The sequence below is a fragment of the Hypanus sabinus genome, chromosome 18 (genome assembly GCF_030144855.1).
Source record: "Hypanus sabinus isolate sHypSab1 chromosome 18, sHypSab1.hap1, whole genome shotgun sequence".
NCBI lineage: Eukaryota > Metazoa > Chordata > Chondrichthyes > Myliobatiformes > Dasyatidae > Hypanus > Hypanus sabinus.
Window position 1 is genome coordinate 19737826 of NC_082723.1, and position 26672 is coordinate 19764497.

At 37.0% G+C, this 26672-nt stretch overlaps 1 protein-coding gene across 3 annotated transcripts in view; it reads right to left on the reverse strand.

Moving 5' to 3' along the window:
* Positions 1–26672, reverse strand: part of ak8 (adenylate kinase 8) — a 149472-nt gene that overhangs the window by 44943 nt on the left and 77857 nt on the right. For all 3 annotated transcript variants that reach the window (XM_059993797.1, XM_059993798.1, XM_059993799.1), the window contains exons 9-11: positions 24757–24888; positions 15903–15992; positions 1632–1773 (exon numbers count right to left, since the gene is read on the reverse strand). In XM_059993797.1, the coding sequence (XP_059849780.1) occupies positions 1632–1773; positions 15903–15992; positions 24757–24888 (364 nt within the window). The remainder of the gene's footprint in view (positions 1–1631; positions 1774–15902; positions 15993–24756; positions 24889–26672) is intronic.

Below are 26672 nucleotides of genomic sequence, written 5' to 3' on the forward strand. Positions count from 1 at the left end.
TTTCAAATGCTCAACTGTTGAAATTCAGTCATTTCCTTCTGTTCTAAAAGGTAGATCCAAAACTTTAAAATTCACTACCAGGCAAAGAGACCTTAGTGTCAGCACTGAAGTCCACTATCTCATCAATCTTAACCAGCATTCATAATTAGGAAACATCAGATTTTCTTTTGATTTCAACAATCCTTTGGACTACTTTCTATCACTTATACATACAAAGGGAGAAGAGAATATGAATGAGAATGAAAAAGTGAAAGGGAAGAAAGTTTTAAATTATAAACCCATGCATTGTATTTGGCCATATGTCCGAAGAGGATAATAGGTTCTTGATTAGTAAGGGTGTCAAAGGTTACAAGGAGAAGGCAGGAGAATGGGGTTAAGAGTGATAATAAATCAGCCAAGATGGAATGGGTGATCAACATGATGGGCTAAATGGCCTAATTCTGCTCCTATGTCGTATGTCACCATGGATCAGTATCACAGGTTTTTCAACATTAGTTCTCTGCTTCTCTTTACATTATCTCCTTTCTTTTCTCCCATTTTCTCGGCCATTCAAATATAAGTGATATGATTAACCTTAATTACTGCTTAGTACTGAAGATTTAACGATACAAAGGAGATGGACTTCAGGGAAGCTGTTGATGGTGAGGATGTGGATGAGATGAGGACCTACAAGAACCTGAGGATGCACCTGGATGACAGACTTGAGAGGAGCACCAACACAGAGGCTATTGACTTCCTAAGGAGACTGAGGTCCTTTGGAGAATGCAGGCCTTTCCTTCAGATGTTCTACCAGTCTGTTGTCACCAGTACAATGCAATGGTGTGCTGGGGCAATGGCATTAACACAGGTGATGCCAACAGGCTCAATAAACTGATTAGGATGGCTGGCTCCGTTATAGGAGTCAAAATGGACACACTGGAGGCTGTGGTAGAACAAAGGACCCTACGGAATATCCGGGCAATTCTGGACAATGTTTCTGATCCTCTGCATGCCACCTTGGCTGAATAGAGGAGCACATTTACTAATAGACTAAAATTACTGCTCTGCTCCAAAGAGTGCCATATGAGATCATTTTTACCCTCAGCCATTAGGCTCTATAATGAGTCAACCTATAGCTGGGGAAGTGATGGCCCCTCCTGTAACTTATTTTTTATTCTTCCTTACTTCTCTTCTAATATTTGTATATCTGTGCACTTCTAATGCTACTGACACTGTAATTTCCTTTGGGATCAATAAAGTACCTATCTACTTGTCTACCTATTTCTCTCTAAATCTCAAAATCTTCCATCTTTGTCTTGCTCTCTTTGCAGCATTTAAAATGAAACTACATATTCAAAAAGATCACATTAATATATAGCATGGTGTGGCTCATTAAGGATTCTTCATTCTGTTTGGTTGAAATAGCTTGTTGTGGTTTACCATACTCTTACAAGAGCAAGATGCTCTATAGAAGTAATCGTGCCCCTCTACCAGGAGAGCTTATTGCCAACCCCTGATTGCATGGTGAGGAGCATAGTTATAAGACAAAGCACTTTTAACACAGAATTATACTTTAGTTGTAATGTAATGGTTGTATCATTATTTAAGCAAGTCTCAATATACTGCATTAAATATATTACATGAAGGCTTACCTATTTGCTAAGAATCCTGCATCTTTTAACATTTCAGCTTGTACCAAATCTTGAGGAAATCCATGCATCACCCAGCCCCGAGTGGAACAGTCCAGTTTACTTAGCCTTTGAGCGACACATTTCATGACCATAACATCTGGAACTAAAATAAACAGAATATGATTACAATATTATGTGTTGTACAGTATTATACCATATTACAGTTTGCTATGTTTCTGAGTTTGTGAAACAAGAACAATAATCTTGCTCATCTTTCCACCTCACCACTTGAGATTGTGCCTCAAATCTTTTTCCTGGATGGTAGGTGTCACATACAGAACAGGGAATTTAATCAAAGAGAATTTCTAGCCTGGTACCAACTTCACACTTGATGTTTGGGTGATAGTTGAAGTACATTCTTCCCAGTACATTTACATTTCAGATGCACACAATAATCTCTTATAGCACTAATAATACATGCACTGTTTCTAGTTAATGATTTCAGGTATCATGAAGAGTCATATTCATACTGCAATCTTTTAAAAATATTTCCTCCTTTGGTATTCAATTCTACCATAGAGTGTTGCAATTTTATTATGAAGATATTTCCTTATGTTCTCCAGTCAATTGTCTATATGCAGTTTTGCAACTCCTTTGTGCACTTCATGTCTTAATAATTATGTAATCCATTCTATACTAACTGTAACACAGTGAGTGGAAGAATTGATTACCTGATCATTGTTATGTTACAGTTTATGAATCAGTATCATGTTTAATATCACTGGCATAAGTCTTGACATTTGTTAACTTTATGGCAGCAGTACAATGAAACACATGATAAATAAAAATAGAGAAAAAAAGCTGAATTACAGTAAGTATATACATGTCTATTAAATAGTTAAGTTAATAAGTAGTGCAAAAAAAGATGGAACTAAAAGAGAAGTAATGTTCGTGGGTTCAATGTTCATTTAGAAATTGGATGGCAGAGTGGAAGAGGCTGTTCTTGAATCATTAACTGTGTGGCTTCAGGCTTCTGCACCTCCTTCCCAATGGTAATAATGAGAAGTGGGCATGTCCTGGGTGGTGGAGATCCTTAATGAAGGATGCCACCTTCCTAAGGCACCACTCTTTGAAGATATTTTGGATGCTACAGAGGCTAGTATCCATGATGGAGCTGACTAATTTTACAAGTTTCTGCAACTTATTTTGATCTTATGCAGTAGCCCCCCCCCCCCAACCATACCAGACAGTGATGCAGCTAGTCAGAATGCTATCCATGGTACATTTGTAGAAGTTTTCGAGTGTACAAGTTGACAAAACCAAATCTCATCAAACCCGCAATAAAATATAACTGCTGTCTTGCCTTCTTTATAGTTGCATCAATATGTTGTGTCCAGGTCAAGCCCTCAGAGATACTGGAACCTAGGAACTTGAAATTGCTCACTCTCTTCACTTCTGATACCTCTAGGAAATTAGTTTGTATTCCCTCATCATATCCTTTCTGAAGTCCATTGTCAGCTCTTTGGTCTTGATGATGTTGAGTGCGAGGTTGCTGCTGTGACACCATCAACTAACTGGTATATCTCGTCCTAAAGGCCCTTTCATCACCATCTGAGATTCTGCCAACAATGGTTGTATTTTCTGCAAATTCATCAGTGTAGAGGGAGTAGAGCAGTGGGCTAAGCATCCATCCTTGTGGTGCACCGGTGTTGACTGTTAGCAAGGTGGAGATGTTATGGGAGAGGTTATATGCAAATTGACTCATGTGTTACATTACATCAGTATCTACATTTTAAATATGATTCATTGGCTCTATAAGCCATTGGGCATTATGATGAGCAAATGAAAGGTGTTTTAAAATTCAAAAAATTCAAGTAGCACAAACAAAACGCTGGAGGAACTCAGCAAACCAGGCAGCACCTATGGAAAAGAGTACAGTTGATGTTCCGGCCCATGACTCTTCAAACTGAAACGTCGACTGTACTCTTTTGCATAGATGCTGCCTGGTCTGCTGAGTTCCTCCAGCGTTTTGTTTGTGTGGCTTGGATCTCCAGCAATTGCAGATTTTCTCTTTTTTGTAATTAAAATTCTAGTTGTTTCCTTTATTCAATAGCAGAAATTCTGTTTAGAGTAGAAAAAGGTTTAAACTTAAAATAACACTGGACAACAAATCTTTTTGAAAGTGTCGCTTCCTCAGAATCTCTTTTTGTTTATGATAGACCACTTGAAGCTGAACAGGAATATAGCTTCAGACTGCTTGTGGCATGTCGGAAATTGGAGAAACAAGAAACTAACGTTTATTTAATATTATGCATTTAATTGCATAAAGGTGCTGATGCTTTGCAATAGTTCAACTAAGATAAAAATGTTTTGTTGATGATTTTCATTTGTACTCAAGTGGCTGAGGCTTCTTGCTTAAGTGTCCAACAGTAATCAGCCAGCACTGATGGATTCCAGTAGCCCTGATACTTTCTCCATGACTACAATGTCCTGGTGAAAACTTTCACCATGCTTGTCATCAACAGCAGCAAGGTTTGCTGGGAAAAAGTCTAAATGGGAATGCAGAAAATGAATCTTTAGTGACATGCTGTACTTCATGGCTTTGTATGCTTGAAGCACATTGTCAACCAGCTGCACATAGTTTGGTGCTCTGTAGTACCCAAGAAAATTTGCAACAAAATCCTCAAATGCCTTCCATATGATTTTCTCTGGTTGCACAAGAAGTTCTTCGATTTGTCTGTCACTGATGACCTGTTTTGATCTACGGACCAACAAAAATGCCTTCTTTAATCTTGGCATCAGTTATTCTGACTTGAATTATGAACTGAAATAACAAATATAGGCTACTTCAAAAAATGGTGCATGATAGGGAAATTTCATGGTGACTTTCATGAAACCCGAGATCCATAAGATACACCCAAAAATATTCAGGAAGCAATATCTTTGTTGTCCATTGTAATCATAAGAATTGTGGAACTGGTTTATTTTAGGACTATTAACACCAGTTGAATTAAATCTCAAAAGATTTAGTTACCTGCCAATGTTGTCCTTGAGGTTATTGCTGCCTCCTTTATTATTTATCCTTACAGGCCACTATAATTTAAATTACTCTCAGTGGCCTACCATATTTCAAGGGGAGTTAGACCATCTATGCTTTTTCTAGGGTGATAAAGAATTTAAATATAAACAATTTGTAGTGATATAAAGATACATGCAACTCAACTACCTAATTAAAACTGTGGAACATTTGTTTTAAAAAATGACCTAAAATCATAATCTTTTACAAGTACTAAATAAGTGTTTGAGTATTCAGTATAATTATTGCTATGTATTGATCATTTTGTGATCTTTGTCATGATGGACTAGGCATGGAATCCTGGTATGGTTGTGCTGTACGCTGTAAAACTTAATGATAAATGAAGCTGCCGTCATCCTGAGCAATAAAAGTACTAGAGAGAGAAGATGGGAAGCTGGAAATGAAGATTCGTATTGGCCATTAATACTCCAGTAAGGTACCTTAATATTCTTATGTCCTTACATGAGGAAAAGATCAATCTGATCTCCAAACTGGCGACAACTTAATTATGACTGCATAATTTATAAGGCTCCATCATGAAGAATATTTTCAGTGTGTTCATGGAGTTGATCACTTGCTTTATCATGAGCAGAACTGCCTCAAATATTGGAAGGCCTAGATAGAGTGGATGTTGAGAAGATGTTTCCTCTAGTAGAGGAGTCCAGGACCAGAGGTTACTGACTCAGAATAGAAGGAGGTCCCTTTAGAACAAAGATGAAGAAGAATTTATTTAGCCACAGGGTGATGAATCTGTGGAATTCATTGCCACAGATGGCTGTGGAGGCTTGGTTATTAAGTATATTTAAAGAAGTATATTTATCAAGTATAGAGCAGTATATTTATCAAGTATTTAAATAAGTATATTTAAATGCGTTTAAAGTAAATTTATTATCAAAATACACCTATGTCACATAGAACTGAGATTCATTTTCTTGGGGGCATAGTCCATAAATCCATAGTAGAATAATTATCATAATAGAAATCAATGAAAGACTGCAGCAACTTGGACGTTCAACAGATTTGTAAAAGACAACAAATTGTGCAAATACAAAAAGAAAGAAATAATAATAAACAAACAACAAACAAACAAATAAATAAATAAATAGTGCGAGAGAGAGAGAGAGAGAGAGAGAGAGAGAGAGAGATATTGAGAACATAAGATGAAGAGTCCTTGAAAATGACTCCATAGGTTGTGGGAATATTTCAATGATGGGGCAGATGAAGTTGAGTGAAGTTATCCCATTTGGTTTAAAAGCCTGATGGTTGAGGAATAATAACTGTTCTTGAATCTGATGGTGTTAGTCCTGAGGCTGCTGTACCTTCTCCCTGATGGCAGTAGCGAGAAGTCAGCTTGACCTGATGATGGATGCTACTTTCCTGCGATAGCATTTTGTTTAGATGTGCTCAATGGTGGGAAGGGCTTTGCCTTTGATTGACAGGGTTGTATTCACTACTTTTTGTAGGGTTTTCTGTTCAAGAGCATTGGTGTTTCCAAACAGACTGTGATGCAGCCAGTAAATATACTCTCCACTTCACATCTATAGATATTTGTCAAAATTTTAGATGTCATGCAAAATCTTTGCAAACTCCAAAGGATGTAGAGTCACTGCCGTGCTTTCTTCATTATTACCCTTACATGTGGGGCCTAGAACAGATCCTCCAAAATAATAACACAGAGCAATTTAAAGTTGCTGAAACACTCCAACTCTGATCCTCTGATGAGAACTAGTTCACGGACCTCTGGTTTCCTTCTCTTGGAAGTCAAATATCAACTTTGTAGCCTTGCTGGCATTGAATAAGAGGTTATTGTTATGGCACCACTCAGCCAAATTTTCAATCTCTCTCCTACAGAGGCATGCAAAAGATTAGACACCCCTGGTCAACATTTCTGTTACTGTGAATAGTTAAGTGAGTCAAGTGATCTCCAAAAGTCATAAAGTTAAAGATGAAACATTCTTTTCAACATTTTAAGCAAGATTAGTGTATTATTTTTGTTTTGTACAATTTTAGAGTGAAATAAAAGGACAGGAGCACCATGTAAAAGTTTGGGCACCCCAAGAGATTTGAGCTCTCAGATAACTTTTACCAAGGTCTCAGACCTTAATTAGCTTGTTAGGGTTATGGCTTGTTATCAATAGGAAAGGCCAGGTGTTTCAAATTTCAAAGCTTTATAAATACCCTGACTCCTCAAAACTTGTCCCAACAATCAGCAGCCATGGGCTCCTCTAAGCAGCTGCCTAGCACTCTGAAAATTAAAATTATTGATGCCCACAAAGCTATAAGAAGAGAGCAAAGAGTTTTCAGGTAGCTATTTCCTCAGCTTGTAATGTAATTAAGAAATGGCAATTAACAGGAATGGTGGAGGTCAAGTTGAGGTCTAGAAGACCAAGAAAACTTTCTAGTGAAAGACTCGTAGGATTGCTAGAAAGGCAAATCAAAACCCCTATTTGACTGCAAAAGACCTTCAGGAAGATTTAGCAGACTCTGGAGTGGTGATGCATTGTTCTACTGTACAGTGACACCTGCACAAATATGACCTTCATGGAAGAGTCATCAGAAGAAATCCTTTCCTGCATCCTCACCACAAAATTCAGCATCAGAAGTTTGCAAAGGAACATCTAAACAAGCCCGATGCACTTAGGAAACAAGTCCTATGGACTGATGAAGCTAAAATAGAACATTTGGCTGCAATGAACTAAGGTATGTTTGGAGGAAAAAGGGTGCAGAATTTCATGAAATGAACAACTGTTAAGCAACGGTGGAGGGGGGGGAATTAATCATGCTTTGGGCTTGTGTTGTAGCCAGTGGCATGGGGAATATTTGACTGGTAGAGGGAAGAATGAATTCAATTAAATACCAGCAAATTCTGGAAGCAAACATCACACTGTCTGTAAAAAAGCTGAAGATGAAGAGGATGGCTTCTACAACAGGATAATGATCCTAAACACACCTCAAAATCCACAATGGACTACTTCAAGAGGTGCAAGCTGAAGCCTTTGCCATGGCCCTCACAGTCCCCTGACCTAAACATCATTGAAAATGTGTGGATAGACCTCAAAAGAGCAGTGCATGCAAGACAGCCCAAGAATGTCACAGAACTAGAAGCCTTCTGCAAAGAAGAATGGGTGAAAATCCCCCAAACAAGAATTGAAAGACTCTAAGCTGGCTACAGAAAGTGTTTACAAGCTGTGATACTTGCCAAAGGGGGTGTTACTAAGTACTGACCATGCAGGGTGCCCAAACTTTTGCCTTGGGCCCTTTTCCTTTTTTTATTATTTTGAAACTGTAAACGATAGAAATAAAAAAAAGTAATCTTGCTTAAAATATTAAAGAAATGTGTCATCTTTAACTTTATGCCTTTTGGAAATCAGGTCATCTTTTACTTGCTTAACTATTCACAGTAACAGAAATTTTGACCAGGGGTGCCCAAACATTTGCATGCCACTGTATATGCTGATTTATCACTACCTTTGATTCAGTCTATGAGAGTGGTGTCATCAGCAAACTTGAATATGGCATTGGAGCTGTGCTTAGCCACACAGTAATAAGCGTAAAGCGAGTAGAGCAGAGGGCTAAGCACAGAGCCTTGTAGTCCACTTCTGACTGAGATCATGGACGAGATGTTCTTGCCAATTTGAACTGATTAGGGTCTTCAAGTAAGGAAATTGAGGATCCAATTGCACAAGGGCGTATTGAGGCCAAGGTTTTGGAGCTTATTGATTAGTTTTGAGGAGATGATGGTACTGAATGCTGAGCTGTAATCAATAAAGAACATCCTGATGTATGCATCTTTGCAGTGCAGATGTTGCAGGCTTGAGTGAAGAGCCAATGAGATGGCATCTGTTGTGGACCTGTTGCTTCCAAAGGCAAATTGGTACAGACCCAAATGATTTCTCGGCCAGAAGTTAATTTGTCTCATCATTCTTGATTAGTAAGGGCATCAAAGGTTACAAGAAGGCAGGAGAATGGGGTTGGGAGGGATAATAAATCTGCCATGATGGAATACCAGAGCAGACTCAATGGGCCAAAAGGCCTAATTCTGCTCATAAGTTTAATGGTTTTATGGTTTCTTTATTGGGCAAGGTGTCTCAGGTTATGCATACTGGATTATCCTTGTGCTCCAAGCAAACAGGCTCAGTGGCACTTTTAACTTCACCTTTATTCTCTGTGGCAAGGCTAGCTTGTCTTTGTTCTCTCTGATGGGTTGGCCAATATGGTGTACCAGCTACCAACACAGATTCCATGAAGACCCATCTTTCAAACTCCCCTGAACATGTGCATTATGTGGTGAGGATTGTGCCTTTCTTTCAGCTGGCGTTCACTAAAATTGAAGCCGATGATGGTTCACTGCTGTAACTGACATAAGCATAATAGCAGCTGACATGAAAATTAAAAGACGAAGATTAGCTCTCAGAGTGGATAGCAGGGTGAAAGGAGGCCTCTTAACATACCTGCAGTTTGCATGCAGACTGATAGGCCACAATAAAAACAGAAAGTGAAAAAATGGTGCCACCGCATTCACCTCAATTTTTTAAAAAATAATTCTTTTCCATTTTTGACATGTTCTCAATTAAAAAATAATATAAAATCCAACAAATAAATGAACAGTGCACACTAGTAAATTCAAAGAAGGATATTCTCCTGGTACACATACAAAAAAGTGATACTTACAGGGTCTTTCACAATGTCAGGATAACTCAACATTTTGCAAAGATTTACTTTTAATGTTTAGTTAATCTTGATTTGTAGGCAGATGTGCTCATTTGTATATGGCATGTTCTCACAAACAATGAGATAAATGACCAATTAGTTTGCGAATTAATTCATTGGTTGAAGAATTAATGTTGACCTGACCATTAGAAGTGCATGTATTCTGTAGGATGTCTATGTTCATTAGACAATAACACACTCTGCTAGCACTAGTCAGCATAGATTATGTACTAGAACATTGAAAAGAGACTTGAACCAATACTGAAAAAGCAGACACCAAAACCACTGGCTCAGGTTTAAAAGCATCTGGCATGAAAGCTGCTAAAAGAAGATAATGTGGAAAGGCAAAACATATTCTTGCTACCCTGTGCAGTGCAACTCTCTGAAATGTCACCAATAATTAGAGGTTGTTAATAATTGATCTAACTGCATAATGAAAGTAGTTCTCCTGCCTCTAATTCATAGTGATTCAAGAGGAAATTGTGCTCATTAGTGCTGAAAACAAAAACAACTCTCACATTTTCTCCAGTGCTGTCCAGAAGATTTTTAGTACTGCCTGCCATCTGCTGGGGAATGTTTCCAACAGCAACTTTACAGTTCAGTAAGACAAGCGATTCTGCAGAAATCCAGAGTAACACACACAAAATACGGTACTGGAGGAACTCAACAGGTCTGGCAGCTTCTGAGGGAAGGAATAAACAGTCAACGTTTCATCCTGATGAAGGGTTCCAGTCCAAAATGTTGAGTTATTCCTCTTACTCGTTAACATTTACCCTGCTGAAAGTTTTACAGAAAACTATTTATTCCATTCTGCTGCAGATGAAATGCTACATTTTGGGTGCAATACAAAGATTAATCAATAATAAATGCAATTCTCCATATAAATAAAATACTGTGATTTCTGCTTTATTTACTCAAGACAGAAGCAGCATCAATCATAATACATGGCTTTTATTGATTTCACAAAAAAGATTTGATTCTATCATGGATCTACCTAGAGAAATTTACCTGCCCTCAAAAAAAATTCACCCCCATCTTTCTCCTTGTTCACAATGGCATCAAAGCTCCGGATTTATCAGCAGGTTCTCAACAGACCCAATTTTATTCTAGACTGGCTGCAACATTTTTCTCAAATTTTCTCACCATAATTCTGCAACTCTCACTATCAAACTTCAGGTGGAAGGCAGTTAATGTCTATGATGGCCAAGAAACTGTTCAACCAGTATCACTTCACTCCACGCCACTTCAGTCTTTGAGCTGCAATAAAAAGATGGCATTTGGCTATGTTCAGAGGTCTAGCTCAGAGTTAGAGTAGTAGGGTAAGGGCATGTATTCAACATCTATAGAACAGGAGTCCTGTGTATCAATTGCGCAATGCTCTTCTCTTACAACATTCTGGAAAATGTGGTTTTCAGAATCTTTAGTCATCTGAGAGGAAGAGTATTTGAGCATGAAGCTTTCAGTCCTATGGTCTACTGGGAAGGAATGGCCCCTGTCCTCCAGTATGTTTCTGAAAAATGAACTACTTACAATAGACATGTCAAAGAACTGGAAGAATACCACCAACCTGTCTTTGCAAAATTCTCCGAATCCACTGACAGCATAAACAAACCAGTGATGGCATCCATACACCTTCGCTCCATCTGCCACAAAAGGCCGGATTTCCCATTTCAGTTTCACTTCCTATTACCATCCTGCTATATCAATCTATGGCCTCCTCTACTGTCATAATGAGGTCTTTTCAGGTTGGAAGAGTATTATCTAATATTCCATTTGGGTAGCCTCTAACCTGATGGCATGTATATCAATTTCTCTAACTTCCAGAATTATCTTCCCCTTTCCCCTTCTCTTCATTTCTACTCACCATTTGACCCCTTTTCCCCTTTCTCTTCTCTTCACCCACCCATCACCTCACTCTGCCCTCTTCTATGAGATTCCTTCTTCTGCTCTTCTCCTTTTTCCACTCTTCGTTTCCCATCTTCTTACTTCACCTCTCCTCCTCCCAACCATCCACCTGGTTTCACCTATCAGCTGCCAACTTGTACTCCTTCTCCTCCTGTCACCTCCCTATTCTGGCTTCATCCCCCTTCCTTGCCAGTTCTAATGAAGGATCTCAGCCTGAAATGCTGAGTATTTATTCCTCTCCATGGATGCTGTCCAACCTGCTGAGCTCCTCCAGCATTTTGTGTGTGTGGTAATGATAGCATTCTCTCCCTGACCAACATCCCAAGCATTGAGATATCAATTACATTTTACATTGAGATATCAGTAACATGGCTTTGTTCTAATTGTGTTCTTTCTTGTATATATTTGTATAATTTATGCTTCATTTGCATTTATGCTGTGAATGCTGTGTACCTGATGCTATGTGCCTATGATACTACTGCACGTAAGTTTTACATTGCACCTATGAATACATGCGCTTGTGTAGATGACAATAAAGATTATGGGGAGAAGGCAGGAGAATAGGGTTGAGAGGGATAATAAATCAGCCATGATTCAATGGTAGAGCAGATTTCATGAGCCAAATGGCCTAATCTGAATCAGAATAAGAATCAGGTTTAATATCACCAGCATATGTTGTGAAATTTGTTAACTTAGTGGCAGCAGTACAATGCAATACATGATAATATAGAAAAAATAAATCAATTACAGTAAAAAAATGTATAAATAGTTAAATTAAAAACTGAAAAAAGTGAGGTAGTGTTCATGGGTTCAATGTCTATTTAGAAATGGAATGGCAGAGGGGAAGAAGCTGTTTCTGAATCCCCTTCCTGATGGTAACAATGAGAAGAGAGCATGTCCTGGGTGATGCTCGGTGATGGGTAATTCTGCTGCTATATCTAATGGTCTTATAAACTTAACTACAACTTTCATTCCATTGGCTATGTAAGACAGGCCACGCCATTCCCATACACAATACCGAACTCGCAAAGCAGGCAATCAATTCTAAATCCTATCAAGAGAAGAGATTAGCAGCAAGACAAGAGAAAAAGATTCAAATGCCTTTTCAGCAGCTAACTGTAACTGCTCACCAACTCATGGCAAACTCTAGCCCATGACGGGTCAACATGGAGAAGAGCATTTAGGACAGTATTGAGAATCATGACTTTTTGTTGGGAGCATAACTCCCAAACTAGTCACCCACAATATCAGGTACCTCTTGCCCCATCTTGGTAGTCCATAGATCCCACAATGAGCCACCTTGGAAATGAGTACAAACAAATTATCCTCAAAAACAGGAGAAATTCTGCAGATGCTGGTAATCTAAAGTTACACACACAGAATGCTGGAGGAACTTAGCAAGTCAGGCAGTGAGAAGATGCCAGGATAGTTATCCTTAATCCTGATAGAGCGCCAATGAAAGAGATTTATTGTATTTTTGAATATTTGACATTTTGAGTAGCTTATACTGTTTTTGTTAGATCTCACTAGTGTAAGTGTGGCGTCTAAAAGGGCAACAAAGCTAAACTGTAGAAAAAGGGAGAGAGAAAGAACAAGTAATCAAGAGGCAGCATGCACAGAACAGGAAATACAGAAAGAATTTGGGTCAGGAACAATTAATAATTTATAGTAATAATCTGCTCACTTGCACCACTCCAAATTAAATGGATTTGAGCTCTGACTGATGCTTTCAAATCTCTACTAATATGGCCATTTGAGCTTGATACTTTTTTTTCACTTGGATTAGAAATTGTAGCATCTTGTGAATAGTTGGAAGTCATTTAAAATATTGCCAGGAGTTGGGAAGGCTGTGTGGTTAACTAAGACAAGGTTAATTATAGTGCTGTTTGGAGGGAATATTTTTCTGTATGCTACTCTGAAATGTTTTCTTGTATAAACTGCAAGAGGATTGCAGCTGTGATGTAAGGAGAGGATCTATTGGGTAGTGTGGGGTGTGTGTGTTAAGTATCAATCAATCTTTAATACAAAGCTTAAGTCATAATTTGATTCAATACCGAGTGTGCAGCAATGTGACTTGTATGATTTGATTTGTCTCTTTGGGCTTGCAGTTTGATACAACTATATGACTATTTGCCCATTTCAAAATGCAGTTTATAGTCAGCTACATTGAGATGGAACAGGAATCACTTGTATAGCAGACTGGATGGGATGAATCATTTCCTTCCTGAAACATAAAAAAATCTGGCAGCTTTTAAAATCATTTGCTAATTCTTGCTCTTTATTTCAGTCTTTTTTAGACCAGTTTCAAATTTACAGACTAGTATGGAATTTGACTCCTATAAATCTTGTAATATAGCCATTTCCTCTGTAATTTGTATTATTATGATTTGGTGTTTCCAAAATCATAGTACTAATACCAAATCACAAAACCGCCATTAAAGATAAAAAATGTTTCCCTAAGTCACTAATGCTTATTATTAGCTATCACAAAATCAAAATCTCCCCATTGAATAGTGATCACACAGTGGTTTGTGTTGAATTAATTACTGGTATAAATTAAATAGTTTCATCACTCTGATGCTTAGAGTATTATACTGAGTCCAAAAAAATAGATCACCATTTGTTGGATTATGAGAGGGATGGTGAAAAAGCACTTAACAATTTTAAAGTAAAACAAATAAATATTAGCTATATAATATTTATTTGATTTATTTAAAATTAAATTGAAGTAAAACATTGTACAAAATATATATACTACTTGAAGCTGTGTTCTTTACTTTTGTTAAATTTGCAAAAGGGATGATCGCTTTTGAATGGAACATAATGATTGAAGGGGAACATTTTAACTACTGGTATTCTTTTTATTCTCACTTCAGGTCCTTTTCCTATCAGTTAATCATACACTAATATGCCTGTAATTTTTGATCCCTCCACATCATCAAGATTAGATAAGACAAATCTATCAAGGTAACTTGCACAATTTAAACTGTTGTAGTGTGGCATTCTTAAGTACTGTATAAATTGTTCAAATTGCTGCTGGGATTGGAGAACTGCTAATACAGATTCAAATCTGGTTAATTTAAATGTTAGGACTGATCACTGACCTGATTTGACAATAAGAAAGATTATTCACTAGTTATGATGGGACTAACCTTCTTTGGTAGCTGCAAATGGTGACCTAAGTTTGCATCATTCTAATCAAATAAAAACATCCCAAAAGTGAATACTAATTAAGGTAAAGAAGATCAAACAACACATTGGATATTGTTATATTAATATTTCTTTCAATTACTATTTGTGAATTAATCATGTTTGTTAAGGCAGTATGGGTCATATACTTCGGACTCACCTAAGGAATGTATATGATCATGTGTAATCGAATTATAATACTTAACTTGCAAAGGATTTGGGTAAAATTAGCTATTTCCTCTATATATTAGTGTTAGCAATAATATACCAATAATCTACGTACAAACCACCTCCATGTTATAGCAGTTCATGTATTGGAAATTCGCCCTTACAAGATTCACAAATCACTACCAAAATATCTGGGATACGGAATAAAAATGTGCTCTTATGAAATTTATCTGAGAAACTGTAAATACAAAACACAATATTTATTTCAACTTGCAATTTTTGCAACATGTGCAGATGACTGTCATGGAAAATTGTGATACTGACCATTATCTTCGAACACAATCCCCTACCCTGTAACACAGAGTCACCTGCAACAATCATTCTTTAAAGATGTAGCTTTGAAAACAATTTTAATTCAAAAATTAAATGATATCTGACAGCATGGATTTATATATTATTCAATGATGTACATAAAATTTATACAATAAAACTAATTAGGGATAGTGAAATAAATTAAAATGTTGATTTTTTAATTGTAAAAGCATTCCACTTAAATATCTAGTCTTTAATAAATTAACTTATGGACCAGAAATGCTGTTGGAGCAGAGGAATGAAAAATGTATTAAAAATGGCATTTAAAAATACCTTAATTTTTTTCCTATGTTAGCTACGGATGACTTTAAACTTTGCTTCATATATTTAAAGAAAAAAAACTTTATGTATGGAAAATAACATTAAAAAACTTTTTTTGACAAAAAAGAAAAATGTGTTGCACCACAGGGTCCATTGCACCTCTGAAAAATTAAACTCGACAGATTCAAACTGTCCTATTTCCACTTCAAAAGAGCAGGGGCTCAGCTCTCCTCCTGACTCATCTTCAAACAGCAGCGCCCCAGAAACTTTCTTTCAGGCGAAGCTAAAGCAGCCTCCAGCTCCCTTAAGCACTGTACTGGTTACTGTAGCTGCTGCCTATGCCTGTCCTAATTATACCCATGTGAGTCTATTAATCAGTTAGTAAATTATTCAGTAACCCTTCTCTGCCTTCAGCTAGTACAAACATGCTCTAAGCAAGGGCTAGAGGGAAGTGGAGGGGAAGTCCCTATGGATCTCACTCTGAAAAATTCAGTTGTTCAATGTCTCCTGAACTCCCTGTTAATGACGAGGGAGGAAAGCTCTGGTGGTGTCTGAATCTTGCCCTTTGTTCAATATCAGAATACAAGCAGTAGGGGGGTCAGGAACCTTACCTGGCTGCCTACTTTCAACATAGGGTTTAATGGTTTCACCAAATCTTGTCTCAGCAGCGACAGCCTCCCTTAGTAACTGTCCAGAAGAAACTGTAAAAAAAAAGCAGGTACTCTTTAATTAAGAGCATGATTGCTTCCAAAGTTCCAGAGTAGAAAAGAACAGGCAACGACCACAAGCAACTACATGCTTAATAAATGAATATGGATTGAAACAATAAATAACTGTATGAATAATATTTAATGGAATCTTTATATGTAAAATTTCAAGTTAAAAAAATTCCTAGCTGACTGGTACAAAGTTTACTTAATCACAATATTACACATGATCAGTATTTAATGCCTGTTGAACATGGCTGCCATATCATCAGTACTTTTCAAAGTACTGCTGCTTAATTATTAAAATAGGAAGTCAAAAATAAGACCTCCAAAGGACATATTTTTATTATAATGATGCTTAGCTTAAGAAATATTCAACCTGTGTGGTACTCATATAGAGAAACCACTTTCACTCAGGTTCCAGAATCAAAACTCACAGTTGAACTTGAATATGTGATCCGTACTGGCATTTACTACAGCACTAATATCAGAGGATGCTGCAATGTCAGAGATACCCCACTTTCAATTAAGACATTAAACCAAAGACCTATCTGTTTGTTAAAATAATAATTTTTTAAAATCCCAAGACACACTTCAGTTAGCAAGGGAGTTCTTCTAGAACCTCGGTTGACATGCAGTACATGCCTCAATCTAAGCAAAAATCAACTAACAACTGTGATACTGGGTACTACCTACTCCACTGTTTACCTCTGCTAAAACACTTCAAAAGTTGACAGTCGATTATGTTATTATTTATGATATCCTGTAAAAGGTGCTACATAAATTCAAAATTTATTTTTGATACATTCCTTATTCAAATTTTACTAAATCTTCTTTAAAAAATAGATAGCACATCTGCTAAGTGTAAATCCAGTGGGCATTCATTATTAAAAGGTAACTTTATGTATACTTAATAAGCAGCAGAGTAATGATCCAATGTCCCATATAACTGCAGTCCAACTTGAATATGCTACTAAATTAGCACAAAAGTCCTTTTACTAAACAGTGCAATTTGATGCAATGCTATTTTTCTAATATAAAGAAGTGTGATCAATCAGGTATTTTCTTTCAAGGTTTAGAATGAAGATATATATCATTATAAAATTGAACCGACCTTATCGAAGTTTACAAATGTTAACCACTTAAATGTGATTGTTAACCTTAATCTTAACACTCCTGGTACAAGTGGTGAGAATCCAAATAAAAACTGATGATGATATAACTTGAAATAATTTTAGTGCCCATGTCCGGGACAAAAGGAGGAGGCTAGAGAATGATGATTGTGTCCTCGTTTTGAGATGTCACTACCCTGGTTTACGTAGTGGCTAGCTAGACAGCTAGGACGCAATATCTATAGTCAACCCCGACCAATGGAGGGCCTCATATATGATTGATGTCATGAAAAAGATCAATTAACCAATGTCAAAACAACAGGCCAGGCAGTTTCTGTGCAAAGAGAAACAGAGAACCCTCTAATCAGATGAAGGCTCTTCACCCTGAAATGTTAACTCTGTTTCTCTTTCCACCAATGCAGTCTGAATATGCTTTGAGTATGTTTCTGTATTAATTACAATGACTCTTTCAAGTAAACACCTACTGAGTATTTACAACACTTTTTGTTCTTATTTCAGATTTCTAGCATATGCAGGATTTGATTTTCAAACTCTAATCCAGATGCCGTATGTCTATAATAACAGATTAAACAGGAGAAACTTCCTTAGAAATTCATTCCCAATTGAGAACTCTATAAAGGTAGATATGTATTTTGCTCTACTTCTTGAAATCTGGTTCCAGTAAAATCGCTGGTATCAAATTTCAGATGAATGTAGAGGCACTGCTATAACACTAACTACTGCAATTCTGAGTGATTTGTAAAATAAAAAATAAGTCTACATAAACAAATGTGGAAAAGCAGTCAGCATACAAAAGAGAAAAGAGAAAATTAGGTTAAGCATTTAGCTTTATAAAATATTCAAGATTGAATTCTCATTTTATATCAGTTGTGAAGATTCAGAACGACACCTGAAGCTTTGATAAACTTCTATGGATGAGCATTGGAAAGTATATCGACTGGCTGCATCACAGCCTGGTATGGAAACAACTATGCCCTCTGAATAGAATATCCTACAAAACGTGGAGGACACAGCACAGTCCATCACAAGTAAAGCCCTCCCTACCATTGAGCACATCTCCACAGAGCGCTGTCACAGGAAAGCAGCGTCTATGATCAGGGCCCCTCACCACCCAGGTCACGCTCTCTTCTTGCTGCTGCCATCAGGAAGAAGGTACAGGATCCTCAGGAATAACACCACCACGTTCAGGAACAGTTATTACCTCTCACCCATCAGGCTCATGAATCAGAGGAGATAACTTTACTGAACATCACTTGCCACATTACTAAACTGTTCCCACAATCACTTTCAAGGACCCTTCATCTCATGTTCTCAATATTTATTACTTATTTATTTATTAATATTTTTTCTTCTTTCTTTTTGTATTTGCATAGCTTGTTGTCTTTTGTACACTGTGCTTTCAATGCGGTCTTTCATTGATTCTATTACGATTATTGTATTTATTGAGTATGCCCTCAAGTAAATGAAGCTCAGGGTTGTATATGGTGATATTCATATACTTTGATAATAAATTTACTTTGAATTTTGAACCTGGAACAATTGTATCAAAAGCATACACTCAGAAATATCTCTTCTCAGGAAACAAAACTGATTTTCATCAGCATGAAGGTTCCACAGCATTTCCTTCAACAAAAGGTAAATATTTATAAGTATTTTCTAAGATCAAGCAATAAAAACTGTTTAAAAAAAGTTCATGCATCCTCCAAAAGATAGTATTTTAAAATTAGAATGAGACAAAGTATAATACTGAAATGAACTAGCATGTTTTGAAAGAAACAGAATGGCAATATTTAAAATGTTGATTTTATTTATTGTTACTTTTACTTCATAATTTCCCCTAAAATTATTGTCAGCAATGTTATTCAAGGAAGCCGCTTTCCCCACCTGCAATTATAACTGAAGTAATTTTAACCCTACAGCTCCATTTGAGAAATGCCATACTAATGTATTTATTCAGACATAATGTACATTTAAAGAAATGTCTAAAAAATTTTTGTTACAACAGACTATTCACTGAAATTGTGAGACCAATGTAACTATTTGTAATCACTGGCAATCAGCTAATTGTTTCAGTTATATCTTGTGTAAAACAGCTACTTTAATGACATGAAAATAAACTTGATCTACATATTTGACCTTAGGTGGGCATTTGCTTTTAATTTCTTAATGCTGATGTCAGATGTGTTATTGTGATGGAGAATGGCGCAGAAAAAGTTTAGCAATTTATTTGTTTAGCAATACAGTGTGGAGTTGGCCTTTCCAGCACTACGAGCCACACCTGACAAACCTGATTAACCCTAACCTAATAATGGGACAATTTACAATGACCAATGAACGTACCCGGAAGTGGACACAATTGCAACATATAAGGCATTTGGATAGATGCATGGAGGGAAGGGGCTTAAAGGATTATGCACTGAATGTAGGCATCTAGGACTAGCAGGGGAAATGCTGTGGTAGGCATGGATAAGTTGGACTAAAGACCCTGTTTCAGTGCTGTATGACTCTATGACCATAATAATGGCATTTTAGAGGCCTTTAGTAGACTTGTGAAATGAAGGGCAATGTATCACATAATGGGCAGAAGTGATTTAGTTTACTTTGGCATCATGTTTGGCACAGACATTGTGGGTCAAAGGGACTGTTTATGTGCTGTACTGTTCTATGTCCTATTCCCTCCATCATAATGTGATGGCATTGTGCACATCTACAAAATGTTATTTTCCCAGGATAATCTGATAGTAGCTGACCTTTACCACCAAGAAGGACTGGCACAGCATGTGCATGGGAATAATACACCTGGCAATTCCCCCACCAAGTCTCACACCACCCTGCCTTGAAAATGTATTGTTGATCCTTCATCTGTGGTGAGTACAATGTAAATCCTGGAACTCCCTTCTCAACTTTACAATGACGGTATCTTTACTAAAGGACCGCAGTTGCTCAAGGTGGTATCTCAAGGGCAGTTAAGTTTGGGCAGTAAGTGCTGGTTTTAGCAGCAAAGCTCAGATATTGAAACAGAATTAAACATTTCAATGTGTAAAGCTGCCAAATGACTAGCTGATGCATTGAAAACACCAATTAAATTAACAGAAGGCAATGAGAATGAGCAAGTACAGTGGAGTCCAGTTAATTGGGACACACTAGTCCAATAATTTTGGCCCAATTGAGTGGCTGTCTCAATTAGACAAAGTTTTATGGAAATAGTTAAAAAGATATTAAAAAAAGAAAACTGAGTAACAGATTATGCATTTAAATGTAATCAATTAGAACACTACCAAAACTACTACAGTACTATAAAACCATGCATTAATTCCTAATTGTTATCAATGGAAGAATTCATCCAGTGTACGCAATGAACAAAATCAGTGCAGATAACAGACTGCCTTCATACAATGCTATCGACAATTGCATCCTCCAAATCTTTATTCTTGTTGTAACATTCAAAATGATTGTTGATACCTTCAAAATCTTCATAGTTGAAGGTGGTGATAAATTAGCATTTAGGAAAGAGATGAAAATCTGGCTGAGTGGTGGCACAAAAAGCTCTTACTCAATGTCAGCAAATCCAAGGAGTTGATTATTAACTTCACGAGGATCAATTACGGTTATTAAGATTTACCAAGTATGCCTGCATTAAAAAGAATCTCAGAGTTCAATGTGGTGACATACTGATAATTGGAGAATAAATTTACTTTTAACTTTAGTTCCTAACGCATCAAAGTATTGAAATTATTTCATTTTCACTCCAGTCCATTTCAGGCGTCTTCAAGCTTGAATGCTTGAAACCGCAGTGAGCAAAACTGTCCTGAATTGCCTTACTGCTTATTTTTTGCCAACTATCAGCGACAAAAATCACTGCTGTTTGTACACCAAGATATGCAAATGACCCTATTTAAAAACTGTTTGCTCTAAGCATGGTATAGCGCCTAAAGTACTTGCGACTGATTCTAGTTAAAACCTGTTTGGCCACTGTCTCCTGCCGCAGTTAAGCAGCTGATGCACCATCAATAACTCTCTGAGAGGTGAGGTGAGATATTGGCTTTTATTGACTGGAAGAAAGAACAAGCAGTATTTGACCACCATACTACATCCTGGAGACTGAGGGCAGGGCTCAGGTCCCAATCGCCTTTATACCGGGGTCTGTGGGAGGAGCCACAGGAGCAGTCAGCGGGTGGGGGGGGGGGGGGTGTCCAGACAGGTATATGTAGTTCACCACAGCAGTGTAATGTCCCAAATAAACAAAAGGAACCCTGGCAATTTTTTTGATTAGTTTTTGTTCTTTTAAAAGTTGTTCCAAATAATTGGCTGCCCCGATTAACCGATGGACAAATTAACTGGAATCTATTGAAAATTGACTCTAATGAAAATATGCATGGGAAGGAGCTAAAACAAGGTTAAAAATCATATAATTGAATCATCAGAACACATTTTGCAAAGGTGGTCTGGAAAAGGATGCAATGGCCCTAATCAAAGATTGCCCTGAGCAGCTACATAAAAGAGAATTATGTTCCATGAACTATGCATAATTTCTAGGGATGCACGCCGAGCACATCAAGTGCCACTGGAAGACCATCCACTTGGAAGAATATTTCTTTATCTATAGATGCTAGCTGACTTGTTGAATACTTACAGGAATTTGTTTTTAAAGCTCAGTTTTCTATCATTTGCAATACTTCGATTTTCTCATCCTACTGTTGTTGATATGTTTCTATCCTCCATCCTTAGATTTAATTGGTTAAGGAGGTTGTTGATCATGACAATCACTGATGTGCCAAATATCACATTAAACTCACGACAGTGTTATCAGCTCCAGTCCCTGAGCTGAAGAAAGAGAAAATACTTCTCATTATGAACACTGAGGTGCCCCATTTTTATATGGTGAATTACCCACTTCTTTTCAGTGGCATTGTTTGAGACAGCACGATTCACCAGATCACAGAGAGAACTTTTTTTCTGTTCTTATAATAGTGCCAAGGGATTTTTAACATTCGTCAATAGCAATAGAGAAATCTTGTTCTGTTTTTCAAACTGATATTTAGATTGACATTGAATTTGTGAGGAATATTATATAAAATAAATGCACTTTGGTCCAATTTCCATATGGGTATCTCAATGATACTTTCCTCAAATGTTTGGTGAGAACTACATAAGATATAATGTTATATTATATGATGAGCTGAATGATTCTGCTCCTATATGTTATTGTCTATACATATTTTATGATATTATATATTAATGAAAGATAAACATTTCCCCATTCAAAAAATCTCTTTAGTTTTTGTCTCTAATACTAAACTGGCTGCAACATACTGGTTAACTGAAACATCGCTAGAAACTGAAAAACAAAATGCACAAAAACATATTTAAGCTATGGTACTTCCCGTACATCATCTAACAGTACAGAGAAGAAGTAGACATGACAGCATTTGAAAATATCATAGCAATAGTGTACAAACTACAGCTGTATTAAGTCTTACTATTTGGAGCCACAGGTGAGAGCTGGGTGGCAGGTGGGGACCAAAGGTGGACAGGTTGCCCCTGGACGGAGCATGACAAACCCACCACCAGAGGTGCTACCCCTCCCTGGATAACCCATACAGCAGCTACACCCCAGTACACAGCTTCGACTGGTGGGCTAAACCAGCTGAGGATGGCCGGGAACCTCCAACCCTGGTGAGAGAGGGACATGCCTACCCCAGCATGTGAAGCTAGTTCTAGCAGACTGGGTGGAAGAGATAAACTACAAAATCCAATGGCTAAGAAGGTGGTGCTGCAATGCTTCATGGAGAGCAAAGGGTATGATAAGACACAGAAGGCATCATGGCTATCCACTGCAGCTAGGGAAGAATCCAGTCGTAATGATTTTTCGCACCATTGAACCAAGATTTTTGAGGCTGAGAGAGTGGAACTGCCACAGTGCAATGGGTTTTTCAGTATGAAACTCCTCTGGCACAAGTTTTGATCATCATTGGAAACAATGGACAACCAACACATTAAATCTTGTAACTAAATTACTGGACCAGGGTATCCAAAGACCATTGTTTTTGAAAAACAAGTTGAAATCCCATCACATTACCTCAGGAATTTAAATTCAAGTAATTAAGTAAATATGGAATTTAAAACTAGTATCAGTAATGGTAATAATGAAACTACTGGATTGAAAATAAAACCCTTCTGGCTTACTTTAGGCTGGTAAGTTTGCTGTCCTTACCCAGTCTGGCCCATATGTGACTCCTGACACAGTGTGACTCATTCTTAAATGCCTTCTCCATTTAGGGCTGCAGAGTAAATGGTAGCCTCCCAATGAAAATGTGCGGAAAAATACTGAGGAATGGGTTATTTGGCTGAGGAAAATAGAATAGTAATAACCAAAATAAGTTGATGAGATTGAATTTTTTCACAAAGGAATCTGAAAATATGAAACAAATCAGATAGTAACAGTAAAATGAAAAGACCCTGTGTACCATCCAATGAACACTTCTGATGAAAAATTCCAATAAACATAACTAAATATCAAAATCTATCTTTATAGATACCAATTGAAAGGCAGTGCTCTTTAGTTAACTTCCTACTTATTCAGAGAAGAGGGTGGTTGCTGCTTTTACCTGAAGAGGTGAAGACTAAGAAACATACAGCAGAGAAGTAGGACATTCAGCCTACCTCAACCATGTTACTGTGATGTCTATCTACTCAAGGAGTTCCCAACCTTTTATATGCCATGGACCAAAACCATTAATCAAGGGGTCTGTGGACCCCACGTTGGGAACCCCGATGTACTCTAATCACACTTGCCTGCATTAGGGCTGTATCCCTCTTATCTAAGTACCAGTCCAAATGCTTTTTAAACATTGTAATTGCATCTGCTTCTAACAACTCCTCAAGCAGCTTCTTCCAGGAAACCACCATCCTCTGTGTGAGAAACTTAACCCTCAGATCTTCTTTAAATTTCTCCTCTTTAAATCTATGCCCTCAAACACTCTCCTGTCCTGGAAAAAATACTCTGACTATATATTTTATTTATGACTTTCACCATGTTATAAACCTCTGTAAAATCACCACACAGCATCCTTCATTCCAGTAAGAATAACCCCAGCTTATCCAATTGTGACTTTGACTGTGGAATGATTGTTGGTGCCAGATGGGGTGGTCTGAGTATCTCAAAAACTCCTGATCTCCTGGGATTTTCACACACAACAGTCTCTAGAGTTTACAGAGAATGGTGTGAAAAACAAAAAAAACTCCAGTGAGCGGTGGTTCTGTGGGCAAAACACTTTGTGAATGAGACAGGTCAGAGGAGGATGACCAGTCTGTTTCAAGCTGACAAGAAGGCAACAGTAACTCAAATAACCACATGTGTACAGGAGATACCTAATAAAGTGACCACTAAGTGTAAATATGCTACATGTATATATAAAAATCCCATGGAAAATGGTACATGGAAATATTGACCAGTTCTGCTTTGCTGCTTCAGGAGGCATTATTGTAATATAAACAGGTCAATGAATTTATCATATACTCACAAACAAATTGTAAAGTTTTAAAGCAACCTATTTATACAAGACAGAAACAGGAAGAGACAAGAGTTCAATAAAGACAAAAAGTCTGACTGAGTTACCACTCACCGTTAACAATCCTGTATTTTTCAGCAATCATTTCTGCCTGCAGGCTTCTACCACTGCCGGGGGGTCCATGGAGAATGATTCTTGGTGTGTAGGGGGCAACGGATCGATGCCGGCTTTGGACATGGCTCAGAACTGTGGCGAATGATAATCATAAAAAAATAATCAGATACAACCCTGAACATTAATAATACTAGAAGGCCAGAAGCTCATGCAGTATGAATCTTGTTAAGCCCCATTTGTAGGGGATTCCTCCTTCCCTCCGCCCCATTTGTAGTAATTATCTGCAGAGTAATTAGATGTAATGATTCCCTGCTGATTAGCTTTCACAGTTGCAAAATGTAGAAAGCCTGCAGTGCACGAGCAGAAAGCATTAAGCTTTAAAAATAAGTTTCAAATAGAATGTTATACTTCTTTCAATTTATGAATTAATTTCATTAAATAAAATACAAATATTCACGTATATGGATCAGTGACTACTAGTAGTTTACACTATTTTACAGAATGAAAGTTCATTAACGGTCAGATAAGTTTATAATTAATATTACAGTATTTTGTTTAAAATCATATTACAAATCAAATAGTCCTATCGTACCGTGATTATGTTCTGCTTGGACTATCCAGGAGTAAAGTGCTTGAAAACTACAATCCATTAAAGTAATCACAGCAAGAGGGGAAATCAAGCATACTCTGACAGGTTTGACTTTGCAGTACATGTAAAATCATCCTGCATGGGCACTGAATTAACATATATTATATGCTCCTCACTTAGTACAATATATGCTGAAAAGCAGAACTAAAATTTAGAAAACAATATTAAATTTTCATGTTAATGTTCATTGGAAGTTTTCCATTGGTAAATAGGAATATGAAAAGTTAAGTAGTCTAATATGGCTGCAAATATTAAGGTGGGTAATGGACACCTATTTCCAAAAAAAAACAGACATGATCAGTAGATTTTATGTAGCGTTGCTAACTTTTATTATTGGTCTCTGAGTAGTATTAGTATATACTTCATAATGAAACACACATATATAGATTTAGTTTTCATTTTCAGATTACATTTACTGTTATTATTTGAGTACTTTGTCTAATGTTTAACTGATCAGGTTGTTGAATGAAACTTCAGCACATGGAAGCAAAAGACCATGGTACTAGGGTAACCTAATCCTTCTCTTGACTTCTGCTGTCCTCATTACATCAAGTTATTCAGCTCTTGAATGGTGAGTTTGAAGATATTGGAGGATGGACAAAATGTCCCCATTGTTCCAAAATTTTCTATGATTTATTATTATTTATTTCTACATTGGAAAATATTGCCAGAGTTGCTGGGTACAGTGCATTATCGTTGGGTATGTAGTTACAAATAAATTATCTGACTGTGCTTATAATTATTGGATTTGCATGGTTTGTGAGATTTTGACTTATTAAATACAAGTTTTTGTTTCTTTGTAAAATAAAAAAAGCTTGTTCAAGTTTAAGTTTATTGACATTCAACCATATACAGCCTAACAAGACAACGTTCCTCCAGGCCAAGGTCCACAACACAGTATATATAACTCACACACAACACAAAGTACTGTAATAGTACCACAAATAAATTAACAAATTACAAAATATATCCTATTAGGCTGACAAAATGATAGTATCCACATAATTCAAAGTAATCTTAAAACAGAATGAATTCTATTTGTTCCTTAAATATATTATAATTCCCTATTCAATGGTAGAAATCCATATGTAACAACAAATGCAGTGTTTGCTGGAATTTGATATAAAACTTAAATAAACCATAATTAAACAGGTTTTAGCATCTGTTATAAAATAAAGTACTGTGGCGACCCACTTCCTAGCGCACTCGAACCGGCTCACAAATAGCCAGCGCGCCGGCACAAAGGCCAGTCCCAAAAGGGTGCCAG